The following is a 22,848-nucleotide window of genomic DNA, read 5'->3' as shown; positions in this document are numbered from 1 at the left end:
AACGCGTTCTGAAGACGGAAGTGATGTCTCGCCCATATACTTCAATGAGCGCGAGACATCACTTCCGTTGTCAGAGCGCGATCCGACCTCACTAGCCGGAAGCTGAACGAAGTTGGACATAGTGGTGTATTAGAGGTAAAACATTATATAAATACTGTTCGGTTTCTCGCACAAACCGATCGTTTCGTGTCTTAGGACATCAATGTGTCGTCACGAGCCGCAGGGTTTAATTTGGATTTGTCTATGGAAGTTTTTTCAACTCTTATTGTTGAAGTTCCCAATCACTGCTATTATTTGACTGACAGATGGCAGCGGTTGCAGTTAAAAATCATAATTTGCGTTCGACTGAAGAAAAAAAGTCATCTACATCTTGGATGCCCTGGGGGTAAGCCGATAAACATCAAATTTTCATTTTTGGGTGAACTATCCCTTTAAGAGTAAAGCAATCTCAAAAGCTCACCTTCATAACAGTCGCGTTTGGTCTCATACACAGTGCAGATCTCGCTGTCTCTACAGCTCTTTGTTTGACACACAGCACCACTTGTAGTACACTCACAACTTTGTGAACAATCTTCAGTCGCAAATGTCTCTTTGAGCTGTGTAGGGTACAGAGAAACATGATCAGCAAGTGCACTGTCTTGTTTCATCTTTCTTTGCTATGCATTTTACATCATAACCTTTAACCTGTAGTGTTTCTCATGTATCAAAAGCCTTACCAGATAGTAGCGATCTAGGTAAGTGCATCCACACTGGCTGTAAGGCACACAGTCTTGGTCGCTCAGGACAAAGCCAGGGTGGCACTTACATCCCTCCACACACGCTGTTTGCTCGCACTCTGAAGGAGCCGCCAGATCTGGGCATGACGCCGGGCATGGAGTCATACAGATGGAGTAGCTGCTGTTGGCTCCACATTGCAGGCCTGAATGTAATCACAAACACAGTCAGAAAAGTACATGCGAAAGAGGTAACATGGATATATCTCAAGTATGTTAAATAATATATTATGTGTATGTATATACAGCTATGGAAAAAATTAAGAGACCACTTAACATTGATTTCTGAACTTGGAGTGGTCTCTTAATTTTTTCCATAGCTGTATATATATATATTTATAAAAGGTCAAGTTCAGTTACAGTTTTTATATACACTAACGTTCAAAAGTTTGGGGTTGGTATTTTTGAATGTTTTGTTCTTTTATGCTCACAAGGGCTGCATTTATTTAACAAAACTACAGTAAAAATGTGAAATATTTTTACAATTTAAAATAACTTTTCTATTTTATTAATCAAAATCTAATTTATTCATGTGTTGGCAAAGCTGAATTTTCAGCATCATTACTCCAGCCTTCAGTGTCACATGATCCTTCAGAAATCAGTTGTGCTGCTTTTTTTTTTTTTTTTTTTTTGTGGAAAAAAAAAAAAAATCTTACTGATCCCAAACTTTTGGAAAGGAAGTGTGAGCTACAGGCTGGATAAAGTCCTTTTTTTGCCATACCGCAATTCAACTCTTGTCTCCATAGCCCTAATGTGACACCCTCATCTTGACAAGAACGAGCGTAGACAGCGTAATTTTCACAACGCAGCACTTCACTGCCCTGATCAGCGCACAGGTCAAACACACAATCCCTGCAATACACACACACACGGTCATGAAGAACTGTGCATCCAACACCTACAAATCAGTCAAACACAATGCACACACACATGTTTCTATTCAGAGTAAGTGCAATACACACCCACTTCACATTACGTCATTCTCTGATTTCAGGAAATGAACAGTACTTGCTGTCACACACCCTTACACACAAATATGCACACATTACTCACTCCTGAAACGGGTCTGGAGCAATCACAGCATGACAGGCAGCGAAAGGACCAGTAGGGTCACTGAGTGCCCCACACTGTTTATTCCCGTTCAGCTCAGCCAGCTGAGCATTTGTGCAGCCTGTCGTCTCAAACCCTGAATCTGGATCGGCCTCTACTTCACGCCTAATTGTAAAAAAGAAAGCATTTTTAGGAGTAGAATAAATTCAGATGATTCATTTCAGCTTAGTTTATATGGTTAGGTTGAACTTCATGAGAATTTTAATCCCAGATGATTTATAATGCATAGCATAACAGATAATCGGAGTCTCCCGTACTTGTGCAGGTGCACCATCTTTGGTAGGGATGTGGTACGAAGACTCGCCCCATCTTTGTCCGTTATTCTCCAGCTGTCTCCAAACTCATTGAGGTTGCGAGTAACTGTGCCATCTGGTTTTGTGTACTCATTACTGGTGCGTCCATCATAGTTACCACACAGACCGAGCACACGAGATCTGTATACACTAGGCAGTCTCACCACTTTAGGTGAGTGGAAGAGAGAGAGAGAGTGTGTTTTCGATTATATACTTCAAAAAAGAAGCAAGCCAGGGTTAAACATTTCTTGATAAATTGTTCATTTTGAGTTTGAGTGTTGTACCTCCATGGGAACCGCCATCAAAGCGCACAGAAAGGCCAAAGTCAGTTGTGAGCATAACAAAGCGAGACTTTGTTTTTATGGTAACTCCCTGTACAGGACTGTACGGTAGACCAACTTTCTCGCCATCGACCTGATGGAGGAAAACAAAGCAGAAGACTTCTATGATGTGGGATTTTACTATATAGTGTAGTTGAAAGTCTGTTAGATTCAGTTATTAGGACTGACTATATGTCCCATGATTCTCTCACCAGCACTTTCTTCTTCTGTTGCATGCGAACAGTAATGCCGTACACATCCACATAGACCTCGTGCAGGAGGGACACCCGACCGATGCCTCCCTGCCTTTGGTTTTTTCCGCGGACCCTGAAAGGAGTGAGGGAGCTTGGCAGATTGTTTCCTTGGGTTAATACATAGGTATACGCTCCCTGGTAGTGGTGATTGTAATTGTCGAAGGTTCGATAGTGAGGGTCCCCAGCAATATTGCAGTCATCGAATTCTATGTGAAGTAAAAGAAGTTTGAGTTGGTTAATTCCTGAGGTGGACTAATCTGGAAACTGCTTAGAGGGTCTAACATATACATTTCTTTGGATGCCTATCAGGCCCAGTCATTAAAAACTTTGGTCAATGAGTATTCCAATCCTTGCTGTATAATGTAGCTTAGCTGTCCATAACACCATTATTTTAGGCTAAATATGTACTCGTTTTGGTGCGTGATATAGCAATGTCACTATATGCAAATGTATATAAATAAATTAACTGAAAATTATTTTGTTTTATAAATATTATATTTGACAAGACGAGCAGACAAACTGTGTAACTGTGTTGTCTTTGATGTATAGTAATTCAGTAATTTAGCTCTGGTGGTCTGAATTAAGCAAATCTTTGACTCATTCTTAGTGTTTCGCATTGTAAAACTCACTCTCGGGTTTGCAGTAACGGTCTCCACTGCTGTCAAGATCACAGATTGAGTTGTCATTGCATTCAAAGGATGTGCAGGACAGCACTGCTCCAAGGCTGCAGCTGCACCTTTGTTCGCAGCGGTCAGTTATCCACGAATCTCCCACCTGAAATGTATACCAGGCATTACTGTAATATCACGTGACATTTAAAATGAAAGCACTGCCATCTTTACAGCACCTTTTTTCTAATACATTCTTTAAGCAACTTGTCTTTGCACATTATACATTTACATGGAAAATGATATCAATAATGAGATGACTAGAAGAGTTATGAAAAATAGAACAGAAAAGATTAAAAAAAATCTTCATATATACACCACCGTTCAAAAGTTTGGGGTCGGAAAGATTTTTAAGTGTTAGAAATAAGGTTTTTTTTTAGTTTCTTAAAAAATAACTGTAAAAACTGTAATTCTGTGAAATATTATTACAATATAAAATATTTCATTTATTTTTATTATTAATGTTGAAAACAGTTGTGCTGCTTAAAGGTGCCATCAAACGTTTTTTTACAAGATGTAAGATAAGTCTAAGGTGTCCCCATAATGTGTCTGTGAAGTTTCAGCTCAAAATACCCCATAGATTTTTTTTATTAATTTTTTTAACTGCCTATTTTGGGGCATCATTAACTATGCACCAATTCAGGGGCTGCTGCCCCTTTAAATCTCATGCTCCCTGCCCATCGAGCTCTCGACTCTATAATACAGTGCATTTACAAATTTCACACAGCTAATATAACCCTCAAATGGATCTTTACAAAATGTTCGTCATGTATGCTGCATGCATGCTTCGGGTCATGTGAGTATAGTATTTATTTGGATGTTTATATTTGATTCTGAATGAGTTTGATAGTACTCCGCGGCTAAAGCTAACATTACACACTGTTGGAGAGATTTATAAAGAATGAAGTTGTGTTTATTAATTATACAGACTGCAAGTGTTTAAAAATGAAAATAGCGACGCCTCTTGTCTCCGTAAATACAGTAAGAAACGATGGTAACTTTAACCAAAAGTAGCCTACATTAGAAACATGCTAACGAAACATTTAGAAAGACAATTTACAAATATCACTAAAATATCATGATATCATGGATCATGTCAGTTATTATTGCTCCATCTGCCATTTTTCGGTGTTGTTCTTGCTTGCTTACCTAGTCTGATGATTCGGCTGTGCACATCCAGACGTTAACTGGCTGCCCTTGTGTAATGCCTTTCATAATGTTGGGAACATGGGCTGGCATATGCAAATATTGGGGGTGTACATATTAATGAGCCAGACTGTTACGTAACAGTCGGTGTTATGTTGAGATTCACCTGTTCTTCGGAGGTCTTTTAAACAAATTAGATTTATATAAGGAGGAGGAAACAATGGAGTTTGAGACTCACTGTATGTCTTTTCCATGTACTGAACTCTTGTTATTCAACTATGCCAAGGTAAATTCAATTTTTAATTCTAGGGCACCTTTAATTTTGTGGAAATAATTATGATAATTGTCTTCAGGATATTTGATGAATGGAACATTCGGAATCAATTGTAACATTATAAAAAAAAAATGTAAATGTAAATTCTGGTCAAATTAATTTGCAATTGCTGAATAAAAGTATTAATTTCCTTTCAAAATTATTTACTTTTGAACAATAGTGTAATATCTCAATATTTCATGCAACCTTTAGTATTAGGGAAAGCTGATTTTTAGTTGTTTTTTTGTTAGCTCCAAAGTTTACTCACCTCATGATACTCTCCATTGCTGTCAACACACCCACAACTTGAGAGGGGAACACACTTGCCATCACTTAGCACGAAGCCTGCATTGCATTGACAGCCTTCGACACAGCTATTGGGTGGTAATGGGCAGAATACGGGGAAGAGGTCGGCGCAAGTAGGAGGACATGGTGCTGTGCACTCAGAATAGTGACTGTTTGGTGGGCATGGGAGAGCTGGAAATAGGTATGAAGCACTGACTTTAAATGACAATGATTCTCTGACATATTTAGGGACAGTTTCTTCAAAATGTGCATAAATATTCATTATGTGGCCTAGGGGTTATCAATGGAGAATGTTATAAATGCTTAATGTTATCAGCATCACAGTTCTGCTCTTTAAATCTTTACAATTTATGATTCCTCCTCCTGTCACCCAGCATAACATTCTCAGCACAGACAGTCCCTCTTTCTCTTTAACTTACGGCAGAATGTGCTGTTCCTCCAGTTGATTTTGATTCCAGCGCTATAACAGGCCTGGGCGTAAGCCTCAACGTTATCGCACAGAGTTGACTGCATGCCATCATATTCGCACATGTCATAAACGCAGTTGCCCAGGAAGGCTTCTGGAGGGATGAGAGAGTGACAGGGCTTGAAGAGATCAGATAGGATCGACGACGCACACTGTGACTTGTAGATTTCTTCCTCATTCTCGTCACAGTTGGGTATGTCTTCAGGGCGTGGATCAGGTTGACAGCTGTGAGTGGAGGAACGAGGGATGGTTGAATACAACAGAAGAATGAAAACAAGTAAAACTCTACAATTCTTTCACCATGATGCCTCAAATATGCATCATACATGCATCTATAATGCTGATATTTATCTAGGTTTGTTATTTCTGAATTATTTAGAGATGCTTAGAGGAACCAATTAATCAGCATCACTCACCCAGGATCACTATCTCCTTCTGCTTTCCAGCTGTCACCAAGTTCAATGGAATTTTTAGCAGGTTTGCCATCAGGCATCAAGTTATCATCAGAAGAATCACCGTTGTAATTACCACACATTCCACACACCTATGATAGAAATATTAAAGGACAGGAGAAGCAGTGAGTGATATGTGTTAAAATTCTTTAATTCAATTCAGACATTCTAACAAAAAGGGAACCGTTTATTAATCAAATATCAGTATCAAAAGAAAACATGTATAGTGATGTTCTAGTTTTGTTTTTGTGTAGTTCCATACCTTGTTGAAATAGTCTCCAGGCACTGTGATCTCAATATGGTGCACTCCATCAAACTTCACAATCAGGCCAAAGTCAGTGTCTAGTATGGTGTTTACTCCACTGGTAAACACCCGTGCCTTGGCTGCAGTAATGTCGTAGGGGGTCTTTATCCTGCGTTCATTCAGCTAGTCAAAACAGATGAGAGTACAGGCCAGAGATTTAGCACAATGATATCACTGAATACATATTGTATAGAATCATAATCATACAATATTCACAATGTCTAATCAAAGGAGACATGCAAATGCCAAGTAGTTAAAACCACTACTCCATCACTTCCTCTTTCCCTCTCGGACTCTCACCAGTACTCTTCCGCTCTTGCTGATGGTGATGTTGGCAGTGGGCAGGTAGACGGTCACTGAGCGAACATAAGAAGCTTGCGGTTGGCCGCGTTCTTCGTTCTTGGCCACAATGGTGAAGGGTGTCACCATGGAGATGTCGCATATCGCCACCAGCGTGTAAGTACAGGTACCCATGTAGGTGTGCATGATCCCATCAAAGGTGTAGTAGTGAGGATCACCAGCAATGTGGCAAATGCCCACTCCTGCAAAGAAGGCCAGTTAGTAAGTGTATATAATAAAGATGTTAGATAGACAGACAGATTTTATATTTATTTATTTAGCAGATGCTTTTATCCAAAGTGACAGATACAGACAGACAGAGTAACACTTTGGCATGGGGAACACATATTCACTATTAACTATGACTTTTGCCTCAATAAACTCTTAATTTACTGCTTATAATTAGTAAATATTAAAATAGTATGTATTATATATATATATATATATATATATATATATATATATACAGCTATGGAAAAAATTAAGAGACCACTCCAAGTTCAGAAATCAATGTTAAGTGGTCTCTTAATTTTTTCCATAGCTGTATATATATATATATATATATATATATATATATATATATATATATATATATATATATATATATATAGATACAGTACAGTCCAAAAGTTTGGAACCACTAAGATTTTTAATGTTTTTAAAAGAAGTTTCGTCTGCTCACAAAGGCTACATTTATTTAATTAAAAATACAGTAAAAAACAGTAATATTGTGAAATATTATTACAATTTAAAATAACTATGTACTATTTAAATATATTTGACAAAGTAATTTATTCCTGTGATGCAAAGCTGAATTTTCAGCATTGTTACAGTGTCACATGATCCTTCAGAAATCATTCTAATATGCTGATTTGCTGCTCAAGAAACATTTATGATTATTTTCAATGTTGAAAACAGTTGTGTACTTTTTTTTTCAGGATTCCTTGATGAATAGAAAGTTCAAAAGAACAGCATTTATCTGAAACACAAAGCTTCTGTAGCATTATACACTACCGTTCAAAAGTTTGGGGTCACTAAGAATTTTTATTTTTTTTTTGAAAATAAATTAAAGAAATTAATACTTTTATTCAGCAAGGATGCATTAAATCAATCAAAAGTGGCAGTAAAGACATTTATAATGTTACAAAAGATTAGATTTCAGATAAACACTGTTCTTTTGAACTTTCTATTCATCAAATAATCCTGAAAAAAAATATTGTACACAAATATTTTGTACAATTGTACACATTAAATGTTTCTTGAGCAGCAGATCAGCATATTAGAATGATTTCTGAAGGATCATGTGACACTGAAGACTGGAGTAATGATGCTGAAAATTCAGCTTTGCCATCACAGGAATATATTACTTTGTCAAATATATTCAAATAGAAAAATGTTATTTTAAATTGTAATAATATTTCACAATATTACTGTTTTTACTGTATTTTTAATTAAATAAATGTAGCCTTGGTGAGCAGACAAAACTTCTTTTAAAAACATTAAAAATCTTAGTGGTTCCAAACTTTTGGACTGTACTGTGTATATATATATATATATATATATATATATATATATATATATATATATATATATATATATATATATATATATATATATATAAAATAGTATATATAATATTAAAAGTACTAATAAACAGCCAATATGCAAGCTAATATGTAACTAGTTAAAAGTGAGAGCTGTTCCCCATACTAAAGTGTTACCATAGATAGATAGAATAGTATATAACAGTAAGATTAACATGTGGTATTGGTAGAGTATGTACCTGTGTTCACACATCCCAGCTGACCCTCATTGACCTTACATTCCTGAGCAGGACCACATTGCCATGCCTCGCACATCACCGTATTGAAAGGTGAACAAACACAGCGCTCTGTGCAGTCATCTTTTGTGAACCAGCTGTCTCCAACCTTAAAAACACATTGATTTGAATTAATCATTTAACTGCACAAAGGAAACTAGAGACAAAAATGAACTGAATTAAACTATACGGTTTTATTTATATTGTTTAATATCTTTTTGTGATTAAATTGTTTAAAACTTGAAAACAGAAGGAACAGGAACTTACAGGCCTGTAGTTGTTGTCTCTGTCAGTGCAACCACAATCACTAAAGGGCACACACTCGTCTCCACTGAGGACAAAACCAGGGTCACACACACATCCCTCAACACAGGGTTCAGTACAGGTGCCTTCAGATCCAGGGTCCTGACAACTGGCTGGACACGCTGAACCACAAGGCTCATAGTGACTACCAACAGGACATTTAATAGCTGCAAGAAATAGAAATAAAGGAGTGGTGGTCAATGAACAGATGAGAACAAATGAATGAAAATAGAGGGAAAAGGATAGACGAGAAACTGGGAACTATGGGTGGAGAAGGAGAGACAAAAGTACAACTGTTTAACACAGCCACTTTAGGAACAAAAGAACAAAACAACACCTATTGATGTCTCCCTAATTGAAGGGTGCACACTGCAAAGTCTTAAAAAGGATACCAGGATATATTTAATAGCAGGTTTTAAAGGGCACTTTACAGAATGCCTGTAGGGCTCAAACACTTACGGCAGAAGGTGTTATTTCTCCAGTTAATTGGCACCCCAGCTTGAGCGCACAGGTCAGCATAGCTTTGAATAGCTTGGCACAGTGCCACTGTGGCGCCACCAGTGCCACACTGATCAAACACACAGTTCTCTAAGTAGGGATTAGGCGGCACTACTGCATGACATGGCTTGAAGATTCCTGGGAAAAGAATGATGAAAAGGCTTTAATGGTGCAAAAACAGATGTCACAAGAACAGCCCTATAAAACTGAACGAACAGATGTGCTGGAATATAAGCCAAAATAGAGCAGAATGAGGACTTTTGTACACTTTACTCTTGACATTCATGTAAATGGCAGTGTTATTTATTTTAGCATCATTCAGATACTATTATAATTTTTATTAATACTTTGAATTAGTTTTTATTTATATATTTTCTAATTTCAGTCAAAGTTTTAGTAATTTTGTAGTTTTTTTTAAATGTCTTTTTTTTTTAAATAAAATTGTTTTTTTCAATTTTTTATTTTATTTCAGTTAATGTTTATTTTATTTAAAGCTTCATTTTTTTCTAAGGTTTTAGTTTTAATTTTGGTTAACTATAATAACCCTGACATAAGCCAATATTTCTAAGTATTACAGATGATCCGACCTGAGTATGAAGGGAACAAAAAGGACAATAATTATAGGTGATTAAGAAAAGTGACACTAAGCCCCAAAAGACTGTTAAATTATTATATCTTGTAACCAAGTCATATGCTGATTTGAAAATAAAAATAATAAAAAATAATAGTGAATAATAAACAAATAAAATAAAACACCTATAAGAAATAGAACAAACAGTACATAAATGTTTAACTATGATAAAGCCTTTTAAATCTTTTATGTATTTGATCAGTGACCTCATCATCAAAGTGCTTTAAAATATATGTGTGTCCTACCATTTTCGTCACTGATCATGCCACAGCTAGTAGGTTTCTGAGCTTCACTCTGGATCTTGTCATCGCATTCAATGTCTCCTCCACCATGAGTACAACTGGAGAGAGAGGAAAGGCATGAATGATAAAAAGAGCATTTATAAAAAAATAATCGTACTATTATTGATGCAGTGCATGGTCATATATGCTTTTACTTACTCTGGTCTGTCATCGGGCACCTGCCAGCTCTCTCCAAGCTCATTGGTGCTGTCTGTTGGCTTTCCATCTGACTTGATGTTATCATCATTAAGATTACCATTATAGTTTCCTGTAATATATTATTATTATTTAAATGAATCATATAACACTATTAATATTTGGTTAGTAGCAGTGGAATAATTGAATTAGCAGTCTTTACCACAGAGTCCACATAACAGTCCGCTGTAGGAGGAAGGCAGGGTGACATCTGCATGATGATTTCCATCAAAACGGACACGCAATCCGAAGTCTGTTTCAAGCACCACAAATTTGCCACTTAGGTAGATCTTAATACCATTTGGAAGTGTGACAGGCACAGTGACCTGAACTCCATTCACCTGCAGGATGTACAAATAAGGTAAGCTTACGAATGCACCACAGTCCTGATCTCCTCTAATCTGTTTTTTAGGTCTCACAAATCTCAGAAATATCCCTCACCTGTACTTTGCGACCCTTGCCCAAAATGACTGTTGTGTCGTGGACATTGATGATAACAGATCTTACATAAGACACTTTCTTATTATTGTCTCTGTGCTCATTCTGTGTCTCCACAGAAAAGTATGGCAAGCCGGAGGTCTCATTACATGGCTTAGTGAGAGTGTAGGAGCAGGCACCCATGAAGTGATGTGTTTTGCCATCAAAGGAGGTATAATGAGGATCACCAGAAACAGAGCAAATGCCTGTACCTAAAAGAGATAAAAAAAAGATTAGGTCCATGCGTCAACAGGTTTGTGCAGAACTGCATGTGTGTATGAGATAAGATGTGTAAACCAATATACCAGTGGTATATTTGTAGTACCAGTACAAATATACCATATGCTAAAAACTGTAAACCAGTATAATTTTTGTTACCAAGTGGTTTGCAGATATAGTCTCCATCTAGTTGGCAGCTCTCAGTAGGAAGACAGCTGGAGCTGGAACACTGAATAGTTCCTCCACCCTCACAAGTACACTTCTGCGTACAGCCCTCCAGATACCAGCTCTCATTTACCTAAACATGGCCACATTGATAGGAACGTTTAGAAAAGAACATCAAGCACATTTCTTCTTTTTTAAACATGAATATCTTATATTAATTAAAAAATCTGCACAATGTTTTAAGCAATCCTATAGACTATATAAACACTAATAAAATTGATTTTGATTCATCCCAGTGACTCAATTAATTTGATCAGAAAGGTTCATTTAGCCTACTGATTCGTTCAGTGACTCTGTTACGCCAGTAGTTAGTGACAAGTGTCTTACTGGCTGTGTCTGAAAGCTAGGGCAACTGACATGTTGCCTTGGGGAATAGCTGTGTTCAGCTTGAATCATCAAAATCAAAATACCACAAGAGCGATTAGAGAGCAGACGGCTCTGTTTGTGATAGCTTAGTGAACATTTAGTTACTACAATACTTATTTCTTGTAGAAATGACATCAAAAGAGGAAAAAGCATACATTTACACACAAATGTATTTTTTTAGCTCAACTGTCACGAAATGGAATGCACAAGATTGTGGGATATCATAGGCAGTGAAGGATGCATATATGCTGCCTACAAAATTGATCAGTTGAAGTTATCTCAGTAGACAGGATGTGACATGATTCTTGGATTGTTTGATTGCATGATTATTACTCATGTCGTTCCACACACATAAGACTTTCGTTCATCTTCGGAACACAAATTAAGATATTTTTGAAATTTAAGATATTTTAATGGCTCAGTGAGGCCTGCATTGCCAGCAAGATCATTAACACTTTCAGATGCCCAGAAAGCTACTAAAGACATATTTAAAACAGTTCATGAGACTGCAATAGTTCAACATTAATGAACTATTCGTTATTATTTTGTTTTTTTTGTGCGCCAAAAAAACAAAATAACGACTTTATTCGACAATATCTAGTGATGGGCGAATTCAAAACACTGCTTCATGAAGTTTCAAAGCTTTACGAATCTTTTGTTTCGAATCAGTGGTTCGGAGTGTGTATCAAACTGCGAAAGTCACGCCCCCCAGTGGTGAACTATTGAAATTTCGAAACACTTATGATGTAACGAAGCCTTGTTTACTGAAAAAGTGTGATTTTGCCAGTTTGATACACACTCCGAACCACTGTTTCGAAAAAAATATTCGTCACTATTCTCGTCGCTTCATAACATTAGGGTTGAACCACTGCAGTCTCATGAACTTAAATATGTCTTTAATAACTGTTAGCTTTCTGGGCATCTGAAAGTGTTAATTATCTTGCTGGCAATGGAGGCCTCACTGAGCCAACGTATTTTATTGAAAATATCTTAATTTGTGTTCTGAAGAGAAACGCAAGTCTTACGGGTGTGGAACAACATGAGGGTGAGTAATAAATGACAGAATTTTCTTTTTTGGGTGAACTAACCCTTTCAATCTTTCGGATGTAGCCGTTGTGTTGTGTAAAGACTCATTGAATCATTTACTCAACCTATTCGTTAAAACATCCAGTCGACCGAATATTTGGTTATCCTTTATTATAATTTCTCCAAAATAACAATCTATTTTAATTCTAATTCTAATAACTGTCTATTTTGAATTCAATTTTTATTTAAATTGAGACCTCATTAACAGAGAAATACATTAATAACATCATGGATGAACATGGAACATTTTTTAGATTTTTAATTTACTTGTCATGATTGCAGTGGTTTTGTGGAAGTTTTGATCAAAATGTTGACACTTTTTACTCCAGTGCATCTTATTTTCCTAATCTCATCCATGTCCCCAGAACCGCACGGGTCAGTCCTGGTTTTAAACTCACTGGGTGGTAGGAGCCTGAGGGGTCCACACAGCCGCAGTCTTTGACAGGAACACATTTGTTGTCACTGAGGATGAAGCCAGCGTCGCACTCACAGCCCTCGACACACTTCTCACTGCAGCCCGGTGGTCCATTGATACCCAGACATGTCTCCGGACAGGAGCTCACACATATGGAGTAATGGCTGTTTGGAGGACATTCCAGAGCTGTAGAAAAATGAGGTAAAACATTAACTGATGGTAAAAATACAGTTAAAGTGAGGATGCAGTGTGGAGTATGTAGTTTCTCAGTCCCATGTGCCCATCCCTCTGTGACGGCATTCCTGTCTCCACCACTCTGGCCATTAAAGGCATAAAAGCCTCATAAATAATAAAAACAATCAGGCTAAAGTTAACGTAAGTGTTCAACTCTAGCTATCTTATTCCAACCTCCTGAACTGCATTTACTTAAATAATTTATTTTGTGCATTAGAGATAGAGAGCTGAAAGCTGGCTTCACTGGGAAAATGAAATGTTATTCTTACATGGATGTAAGTTGCTAAATTTTGCTGCTTTATTATATTCTCAAACCATTCCACACTTCATGCAATATGATACAATCTTCATGACTCACGGCAGAAGTTTGGCTCCCTCCACTGATGGACAGGTGCACCTGCACTCAGGCAAGCATCGGTGTAAGCTTGAAGCTGGTCACAAAGAACCTGCTGCAGCCCTTGATAACGGCACATATCAAACACACAGCTCTGGAAGAAAGGCAACGGGTCCACCACATTTATACAGTCCCTGTGAGGAGCAAATGTAAGAGAAAGTGTACAAAGTTTAAGCACTCAAAGTCTTTCAACATTGTTCATTAGCAGCATTTAGAAATTTCAGTTTGGTAAGTCCTAACCTAAAAGGTCCATTTGTGTCAGTTATTCTCCCACAGTTCTCTGGGTTTGACACCACACCCTCCAGAATAGGATCGCAGGGTGGTTGAGGTCCAGGGTCAGGCTTGCACCTGAAAACACAACATCATCATTGAACATATGAAGTCGACCTAATCCTCAAAACATTGTGCTGCCTGTGCAGATGATAAAAGGAAGAAAAGGTACTGACGTTGCGTCCTCATCCTCATCGGTTTGCCAGCTGTCTCCAAACTGACTTGAACTGTCGACTTGTGAGCCATCTGGCTTAGTGAAATCATTATTAGGGTTTCCATCGTAGTCCCCACACAGGCCACACATCTGGTCATAGTAGGAACTGATAAAATGAGTGAGAGAGGAACAAAGAGAGAGATTAATGAGAGATTAATGTAAAGCTGTTTGTTTCTGTAGAGCTTTTTGATTTTTTTTCTTTTGCAGGATTTACTCAAGTCCTATAACCCTTAAGAATCATAGTGGGTCTTAGTGTTTCCTGACAAATACTTCAGGTCAGAGTGATATACTGTACTGTATATATTCCAGTGAGGCTGTTTTCAGAGTTTCAGTACCTGGGAACAGAGATCTTGGCGTAATGGTTGCCGTCCCACTGCACCTTCAGGCCGAACGGAGTCGTGAGGATTACATATTGGCCAGCAAGAGACAGAGAGATGAGCGGAGATGGGAAGTGGGGGAGGGACACCCTGAGTCCATTTACCTGGATGTGTGAAAAAGAGATAAACAATAGAGATGGACTGAAGATCTATGTTAGCTCTGACTAGAAGAACGGTGAGATTTTTTTTCTTTTCCTTAAGAAACATTATTCCTGGAAAATTGAAAAATGGACAGAGATGTTGTGACTATGAACAGATTAGGAATAACTGAAAGAAAAGATTTAAGATACGAGGAGTGACTCAAAACTATTGTCTTCATTTACTTAATGCCATAAAACCTATTTTAGCTGTTGACTTAAAATCTCAATTGTTTATCTCAAGATTATAGAATGATTTCAATGGCGGTTTAATGATGGCAGCTGCAGTGGATACTGACCAGAGTTCTCCTGTTTTTCATCATTGTCACAGTGACACCATCAACAGTCACGTACAGTTTCCTCAGGTAAGAAACACCAGAAACTCCTCTCTCTTCATTCTTTCCCTCTACGGAGAACCAGGGGCCTGCAGACCCAGGAGAGAGGAAAGTAAAGTTATTTTAAAGCTGTACACCTATATTCTTATTTAAACTCAATTTTATGTTAATTTTGGGAGCATTTAATTTACATTGAATCAATATTAAGATTGTCATGATGTTTTGTTACTCCATAACACCTACTGACAACCCAAGCATTCTAATGTCACTGCTGATTGCGGATAGTTTTAATGTGGTTTGTCCATTGCTTACCAGTGTTGTTTTTACAGGTGCGGGCCAGAGTGTAGGTGCAAGTGCCCATGAAGCTGTAGTATTTGCCATCAAAGGTGTTATAATGAGGGTCACCAGAGATAATACAGTCTTGAGATCCTGGGGGAGTGTGAAAAGAGAATGATTAAGTATATTTAAAGACATCAAATATTGAGCGCTAAAGATTGCGTAAAAGTACAATAGTGTATTGTCAGATTCAATTAGTAAACAACGAAAAGTTTATGATTTTATAACCTGTTTGCATGTAATACAACATCATATGACCATATCCATCTCTAGCCAAATATACTTGATGCAATGCATAATCAAATATTGAGGATCAATCACAAATAACATCTGTCTTTCAGATTCAGCGCACAAAGACAAGGCCAGTTGTTGTCTTATTAATGCATATACATGCTGGACAAAGCCAAGCTATAATTACATCTACTGTTAGCTAAACATTGTACAACTGGACTAGTATGATTTTAAAGTCAGACATTTATTTAAAAAAAAAAAAAAAATTATTATTGCTTTAGCCTAACTGAAATTAGATGGATGGATGGATGGATGGATGGATGGATAAAAAGTGATTGGAAATGCACATGTTGAGTTTACTTAACTATGGTACTCACCTTCTGGGTAACATCCAATTACGCCATCCTGTACTCCACATTGTTCCATTGGTGGACAGTCAGTGGCATTACAGGTAACAGATGGGGGGTTACACTTGCACAGTTGCTCACAGTCCTTGGTGTAGAACTCTTCACCTGGCTAAATCCATGCAGAGAAGAAATATGTTAGTTTGATGAAAAATACTATTTGATTGACTATAACAAACTATTGCTGTCCTAAATGATACCACATCCAGTTTCCTCACCTGATAATAATTTCCATTATGGCTGCAGCCACATGTGTCTTCTTTCACACACTGGCCAGCACTGAGGATGTATCCAGGGTCACAAACACATCCTTCAGAACAAGGCCCAGTGCACTGGTTTGGTGGAAATGGGTTACAGGAAGGTTGGCAAATTGGGGCGCATGATTCAAAGTGACTGTTGGGTGGGCATTTCAGAGCTGGATAGGAAGAATGTGTGTTAGTGCTGATCATAAACTTCACTCTATCTGACAGTATTAGAAATAGGACAAGCCATTGATGTCAGCAGTTTTTGTGAGAGTTCATGGTTGAGGAATATGTATTTTTCAGACATACGACAGAAGGTGCTGTTTCTCCAGGGTCCAATAGTGACGCCACGGTCCTGACATTCATTGACGTACGACTCTATTGCTTCACACAATGCAGAATGAGCTCCATCCAGTTCACACACATCAAACAAACAGTCTTGGAAGAAACCCTATAAACACAGGGTTAATATGTGTAAGTATCTGATATATGGTTAAAATTATACACTAAAGCATTTCAAATGAACTGATTTGATTTAACTCACATTGGGGTTGACTTTTGGATGGCAAGCAGCAAATGGGCCTTTGGTTTCCAATATTATACCACAGTAAGCAGGTCCTTCATACAAATCCTGCTCAGCATCTGTACATCCTGGGGTTGGGTCGACATCTGGCTTGTTACACCTGAAGGGCAAAATCATAGTTAAGACACCTATGATATGAACTAACGATTAACATTAATTCTTTTAGCAGTAACAGTGTGCAAATTGCATATTGCCTTACTCAGTGTCTGTGTTCCAGCTGTGGCCAAAGTCATTGGGGTTTTGGACCAGTTCACCAGTCGGGGTCTTGAAGTCATCCTTAGAGTCTCCGTTGTAGTCGCCACACAGTCCACAAAGTTTGTCCTCATAGCTGTAAAATGATCACAAGCATGTAGAAACATTTAAAAATGAACCAAGTTATTATAGTTATTAAGACTTTTATAAGAACCATACTCACTCCTTGATAACTTTAATGTCCATAAAGTGGTTTCCATCATAACGTACAGTCACTCCAAAGCTCAAGGCCACAGTGTAGTGCTTGCCAGACATAAAAATGTCCACACCACTGACAGGACTCAGAGGAATGTTCACATTGGTTCCATTGACCTGAGAAAAGTCAGAAAACAGAACTGTCCATTTGAATACCCCACTAAATAATATGTATACAATATATATACATTAGCAATAATATTGAAAATAATGTTCTTTTCTCTTACCTGCACAGTTCCTCCTTTCAGAATGGACACTATCACTCCCAGCGCATGGACATGAACTGCTTTTACATAGCTGATATGAGGATTGTTGTAGCGATTCTCATTGTCTGTGTATACAGCGAAGTAAGGCACATCTGTGCTGTTACAAGGTTCAGACATCAGGTAAGAACAGTTTCCCATGAAGTCGTAGCGCCGCTTATCAAAGGTGGTGTAATGGGGGTCACCAGAAGCAACACAGGTAGAGGTTCCTGTGAGTGAAAAATATCTTGATGTCAAAGATATACATTCTAACAACAATGTTTAGAGTAGAAGATTATATAAAATGCATTTGGAAGCATATTGGCTATGAAACATGAGCTATCACAAATAATTTAGCATGTCATTTAAGGGTATTCATAGTTCACCTACCAGTGATCACTTGTCAGTTACAGTAACTGTAGTTTAAGGGAAGATTGTTGTTGTTTTGTACAATACCTTTAGGGTAGCAGCCGTGCACTCCACCAACCTCCCGACATTCTTCTGTCACAGGGTCACAGGTGTTGTCCACACAGTCGAAAGTGTAGTTGCCAGCACAGCGACACAACTTGGAACAGCCATTTCCAAATATGATCTCACCAGGCTGAGTGTAAATACAGACCAAGTTTAGAGCAAAGGCTTAGGTCACAGAACTAGATAAAATGCAGCCTCACATCAACGACAACTCTTGTACCTCAAAGTAATTGTTTTCCTCATCCAGGCACCCACACTGCTCAATAGGAACACAGCGCCGGCCACGGAAAACAAATCCTGGTTTACAGAAGCAGCCGCTGATGCAAGAACCAGAGCAGTTGGTGGAGGGTTCTGCACAGGTAGGAATACAGGCTGGGCCGCAATCAATGTATTCAGAGTCTGGAGGGCAGATCACTGCTGGAAGACATGAAGAGTTGTTTAGTTTTACAAATGCTGTAATTTCTTGATAGAGCAGGAGCAGGTACTCATGAAGAGATGTACTTTATTATCAAATGATGCAATAAGGGTCAATCGAGACAGAACAAATTCTTATATCTAAAAAAAAAAAGATACAAATTTGATTAGAAAAAATAGTTCCAGATCTGTCAGGAGTGTCGACTGGTTTGTGTATAACTGGATTTGTGTATATTCATGGTGTGATAATATGTGTAAACAAATGTACCAGTACATGTGCTCAAAACTTTATGTATAAACCAGTACTATAACTGTTACCACTTGGTTTGCAGAAATAGTCTCCATCTTCTAGTTGGCAGCTCTCATTAGGAAGACAGCTGGAGCTGTAACACTGAATAGTTCCTCCACCCTCACAAGTACACTTCTGCTTACAGCCCTCCAGATACCAGCTCTCATTTACCTAAACATGACCACATTCATAGGAATGCGTGTCATTTTTGCAGTGGTTGCATGAATGCTGATATCATGTTTTGACAATTTTTACATCAGTGGATCCCATTTTCCTAATCTCATCCATGTCCCCAGAACCGCACGGGTCAGTCCTGGTTTTAAACTCACTGGGTGGTAGGAGCCTGAGGGGTCCACACAGCCGCAGTCTTTGACAGGAACACATTTGTTGTCACTGAGGATGAAGCCAGCGTCGCACTCACAGCCCTCGACACACTTCTCACTGCAGCCCGGTGGTCCATTGACACCCAGACATGTCTCCGGACAGGAGCTCACACATATGGAGTAATGGCTGTTTGGAGGACATTCCAGAGCTGTAGAAAAATGAGGTAAAACATTAACTGATGGTGAAAATACGGTTAAAGTGAGGATGCAGTGTGAATTATATAGTTTTCCAGTCCCATGTGCCCATCCCTCTGTGACGGCATTCCTGTCATAAAAGCCTCATAAATAATAAAAACAATAAGGCTAAAGTTAAAGCAATCAATCGACTCTAGCTGTCTAATTCTGACCTCCTGAACTCCATTTCAATAATTTATGTTCTGGATTAGAGAAAGCTTAAAGGAGACTTGTCACTGGGAATGTGAAATGTAATTCTTGCATGGATGTAAGTTGCCAAACTTTACTGCTTTTTATATGTTTAAAACATTATACACTTTGTGCAATGTAATACAATCTTCATGAGAGTATGACTCACGGCAGAAGTTTGGCTCCCTCCACTGATGGACAGGTGCACCTGCACTCAGGCAAGCATCGGTGTAAGCTTGAAGCTGGTCACAAAGAACCTGCTGCAGCCCTTGATAACGGCACATATCAAACACACAGCTCTGGAAGAAAGGCAACGGGTCCACCACATTTATACAGTCCCTGTGAGGAGCAAATGTAAGAGAAAGTGTACAAAGTTTAAGCACTCAAAGTCTTTCAACATTGTTCATTAGCAGCATTTAGAAATTTCAGTTTGGTAAGTCCTAACCTAAAAGGTCCATTTGTGTCAGTTATTCTCCCACAGTTCTTTGGGTTTGACACCACACCCTCCAGCACAGGATCGCAGGGTGGTTGAGGTCCAGGGTCAGGCTTGCACCTGAAAACACAACATCATCATTGAACATATGAAATCGACCTAATCCTCAAAACATTGTGCTGCCTGTGCAGATGATAAAAGGAAGAAAAGGTACTGACGTTGCGTCCTCATCCTCATCGGTTTGCCAGCTGTCTCCAAACTGACTTGAACTGTCGACTTGGGAGCCATCTGGCTTAGTGAATTCATTATTAGGGTTTCCATCGTAGTCCCCACACAGGCCACACATCTGGTCATAGTAGGAACTGATAAAATGAGTGAGAAAGGAACAAAGAGAGAGATTAATGAGAGATTAATGTAAAGCTGTTTGTTTCTGTAGAGATGCTTTTTGATTTTTTTCTTTTGTAGTATTTACTCAAGACCTATAACCCTTAAGAATCATAGTGGGTCTTAGTGTTTCCTGACAAATACTTCAGGTCAGAGTGATATACTGTACTGTATATATTCCAGTGAGGCTGTTTTCAGAGTTTCAGTACCTGGGAACAGAGATCTTGGCGTAATGGTTGCCGTCCCACTGCACCTTCAGGCCGAACGGAGTCGTGAGGATTACATATTGGCCAGCAAGAGACAGAGAGATGAGCGGAGATGGGAAGTGGGGGAAGGACACCCTGAGTCCATTTACCTGGATGTGTGAAAAAGAGATAAACAATAGAGATGGACTGAAGATTAATGTTAGCTTTGACTAGAAGAAGGGTGAGAGATTTTTTTCTTTTCCTTACAATGAAAGATTATTCTTGGAAAACCAAAACATGGACAGAGATGTTGTGACTATGAACAGATTAGGAACAACTGAAAGAAAAGATTTAAGATACGAGGAGTGACTCAAAACTATTGTCTTCATTTACTTAATGCCATAAAACCTATTTTAGCTGTTGACTTAAAATCTCAATTGTTTATCTCAAGATTATAGAATGATTTCAATGGCGGTTTAATGATGGCAGCTGCAGTGGATACTGACCAGAGTTCTCCTGTTTTTCATCATTGTCACAGTGACACCATCAACAGTCACGTACAGTTTCCTCAGGTAAGAAACACCAGAAACTCCTCTCTCTTCATTCTTTCCCTCTATGGAGAACCAGGGGCCTGCAGACCCAGGAGAGAGGAAAGTAAAGTTATTTTAAAGCTGTACACCTATATTCTTATTTAAACTCAATTTTATGTTAATTTTGGGAGCATTTAATTTACATTGAATCAATATTAAGATTGTCAGGATGTTTTGTTACTCCATAACACCTACTGACGACCCAAGCATTCTAATGTCACTGCTGATTGCGGATAGTTTTAATGTGGTTTGTCCATTGCTTACCAGTGTTGTTTTTACAGGTGCGGGCCAGAGTGTAGGTGCAAGTGCCCATGAAGCTGTAGTATTTGCCATCAAAGGTGTTATAATGAGGGTCACCAGAGATAATACAGTCTTGAGATCCTGGGGAATTGTGAAAAGAGAATGATTAAGTATATTTAAAGACATCAAATATTGAGCGCTAAAGATTGCATAAAAGTACAATAGTGTATTTTCAGACTCAATTTGTACACAACGAAAAGTTTGTGATTTTATAACCTGTTTGCATGTAATACAACATCATATGACCATATCCATCTCTAGCCAAATATACTTGATGCAATGCATAATCAAATATTGAGGATCAATCACAAATAACATCTGTCTTTCAGATTCAGCGCACAAAGACAAGGCCAGTTGTTGTCTTATTAATGCATATACATGCTGGACAAAGCCAAGCTATAATTACATCTACTGTTAGCTAAACATTGTACAACTGGACTAGTATGATTTTAAAGTCAGACATTTAAAAAAAAAAAAAATTATTGCTTTAGCCTAACTGAAATTAGATGGATGGATGGATGGATGGATGGATGGATGGATAAAAAGTGATTGGAAATGCACATGTTGAGTTTACTTAACTATGGTACTCACCTTCTGGGTAACATCCAATTACGCCATCCTGTACTCCACATTGTTCCATTGGTGGACAGTCAGTGGCATTACAGGTAACAGATGGGGGGTTACACTTGCACAGTTGCTCACAGTCCTTGGTGTAGAACTCTTCACCTGGCTAAATCCATGCAGAGAAGAAATATGTTAGTTTGATGAAAAATACTATTTGATTGACTATAACAAACTATTGCTGTCCTAAATGATACCACATCCAGTTTCCTCACCTGATAATAATTTCCATTATGGCTGCAGCCACATGTGTCTTCTTTCACACACTGGCCAGCACTGAGGATGTATCCAGGGTCACAAACACATCCTTCAGAACAAGGCCCAGTGCACTGGTTTGGTGGAAATGGGTTACAGGAAGGTTGGCAAATTGGAGCGCATGATTCAAAGTGACTGTTGGGTGGGCATTTCAGAGCTGGAGAGGAAGAATGTGTGTTAGTGCTGATCATAAACTTCACTCTGTCTCACAGTATTAGAAATAGGACAAGCCATTGATGTCAGCAGGTTTTGTGAGAGTTTATGGTTGAGGAATAAGTATTTTTTAGACATACGACAGAAGGTGCTGTTTCTCCAGGGTCCAATTGTGACGCCACGGTCCTGACATTCATTGACGTACGACTCTATTGCTTCACACAATGCAGAATGAGCTCCATCCAGTTCACACACATCAAACAAACAGTCTTGGAAGAAACCCTATAAACACAGGGTTAATA

At 38.3% G+C, this 22,848-nt stretch overlaps 1 protein-coding gene across 3 annotated transcripts in view; it reads right to left on the bottom strand.

The window, feature by feature from the left end:
* The window catches only part of zanl (zonadhesin, like), a 60,589-nt gene that overhangs the window by 1,154 nt on the left and 36,587 nt on the right, over positions 1-22,848 (bottom strand). For 2 of the 3 annotated variants that reach the window (XM_067401683.1, XM_067401685.1), the window contains exons 33-80: positions 22,687-22,828; positions 22,354-22,550; positions 22,109-22,247; positions 21,482-21,598; positions 21,134-21,258; positions 20,652-20,797; positions 20,277-20,420; positions 20,071-20,178; positions 19,795-19,964; positions 19,209-19,411; positions 18,909-19,050; positions 18,397-18,593; positions 18,162-18,306; positions 17,691-17,935; positions 17,432-17,580; positions 17,216-17,344; positions 16,978-17,116; positions 16,743-16,884; positions 16,410-16,606; positions 16,165-16,303; positions 15,533-15,649; positions 15,185-15,309; positions 14,707-14,852; positions 14,334-14,477; positions 14,128-14,235; positions 13,852-14,021; positions 13,243-13,445; positions 11,327-11,465; positions 10,913-11,160; positions 10,635-10,812; positions 10,436-10,544; positions 10,241-10,335; positions 9,326-9,502; positions 8,831-9,033; positions 8,528-8,672; positions 6,706-6,947; positions 6,364-6,528; positions 6,066-6,193; positions 5,603-5,874; positions 5,146-5,354; positions 3,380-3,524; positions 2,709-2,956; positions 2,461-2,590; positions 2,141-2,342; positions 1,827-1,988; positions 1,495-1,625; positions 717-919; positions 461-596 (exon numbers count right to left, since the gene is read on the bottom strand). In XM_067401683.1, coding sequence (XP_067257784.1) covers positions 461-596; positions 717-919; positions 1,495-1,625; positions 1,827-1,988; positions 2,141-2,342; positions 2,461-2,590; positions 2,709-2,956; positions 3,380-3,524; positions 5,146-5,354; positions 5,603-5,874; positions 6,066-6,193; positions 6,364-6,528; positions 6,706-6,947; positions 8,528-8,672; positions 8,831-9,033; positions 9,326-9,502; positions 10,241-10,335; positions 10,436-10,544; positions 10,635-10,812; positions 10,913-11,160; positions 11,327-11,465; positions 13,243-13,445; positions 13,852-14,021; positions 14,128-14,235; positions 14,334-14,477; positions 14,707-14,852; positions 15,185-15,309; positions 15,533-15,649; positions 16,165-16,303; positions 16,410-16,606; positions 16,743-16,884; positions 16,978-17,116; positions 17,216-17,344; positions 17,432-17,580; positions 17,691-17,935; positions 18,162-18,306; positions 18,397-18,593; positions 18,909-19,050; positions 19,209-19,411; positions 19,795-19,964; positions 20,071-20,178; positions 20,277-20,420; positions 20,652-20,797; positions 21,134-21,258; positions 21,482-21,598; positions 22,109-22,247; positions 22,354-22,550; positions 22,687-22,828 — 7,795 coding nt within the window. The remainder of the gene's footprint in view (positions 1-460; positions 597-716; positions 920-1,494; positions 1,626-1,826; positions 1,989-2,140; positions 2,343-2,460; positions 2,591-2,708; positions 2,957-3,379; positions 3,525-5,145; positions 5,355-5,602; positions 5,875-6,065; positions 6,194-6,363; positions 6,529-6,705; positions 6,948-8,527; positions 8,673-8,830; positions 9,034-9,325; positions 9,503-10,240; positions 10,336-10,435; positions 10,545-10,634; positions 10,813-10,912; positions 11,161-11,326; positions 11,466-13,242; positions 13,446-13,851; positions 14,022-14,127; positions 14,236-14,333; positions 14,478-14,706; positions 14,853-15,184; positions 15,310-15,532; positions 15,650-16,164; positions 16,304-16,409; positions 16,607-16,742; positions 16,885-16,977; positions 17,117-17,215; positions 17,345-17,431; positions 17,581-17,690; positions 17,936-18,161; positions 18,307-18,396; positions 18,594-18,908; positions 19,051-19,208; positions 19,412-19,794; positions 19,965-20,070; positions 20,179-20,276; positions 20,421-20,651; positions 20,798-21,133; positions 21,259-21,481; positions 21,599-22,108; positions 22,248-22,353; positions 22,551-22,686; positions 22,829-22,848) is intronic. The other variant, XM_067401684.1, reaches the window with a different exon arrangement.

The sequence above is a fragment of the Chanodichthys erythropterus genome, chromosome 11 (genome assembly GCF_024489055.1).
Source record: "Chanodichthys erythropterus isolate Z2021 chromosome 11, ASM2448905v1, whole genome shotgun sequence".
NCBI lineage: Eukaryota > Metazoa > Chordata > Actinopteri > Cypriniformes > Xenocyprididae > Chanodichthys > Chanodichthys erythropterus.
Note: the sequence above shows the minus strand (reverse complement) of the source record. Positions and strands in the feature narration are given on the sequence as shown.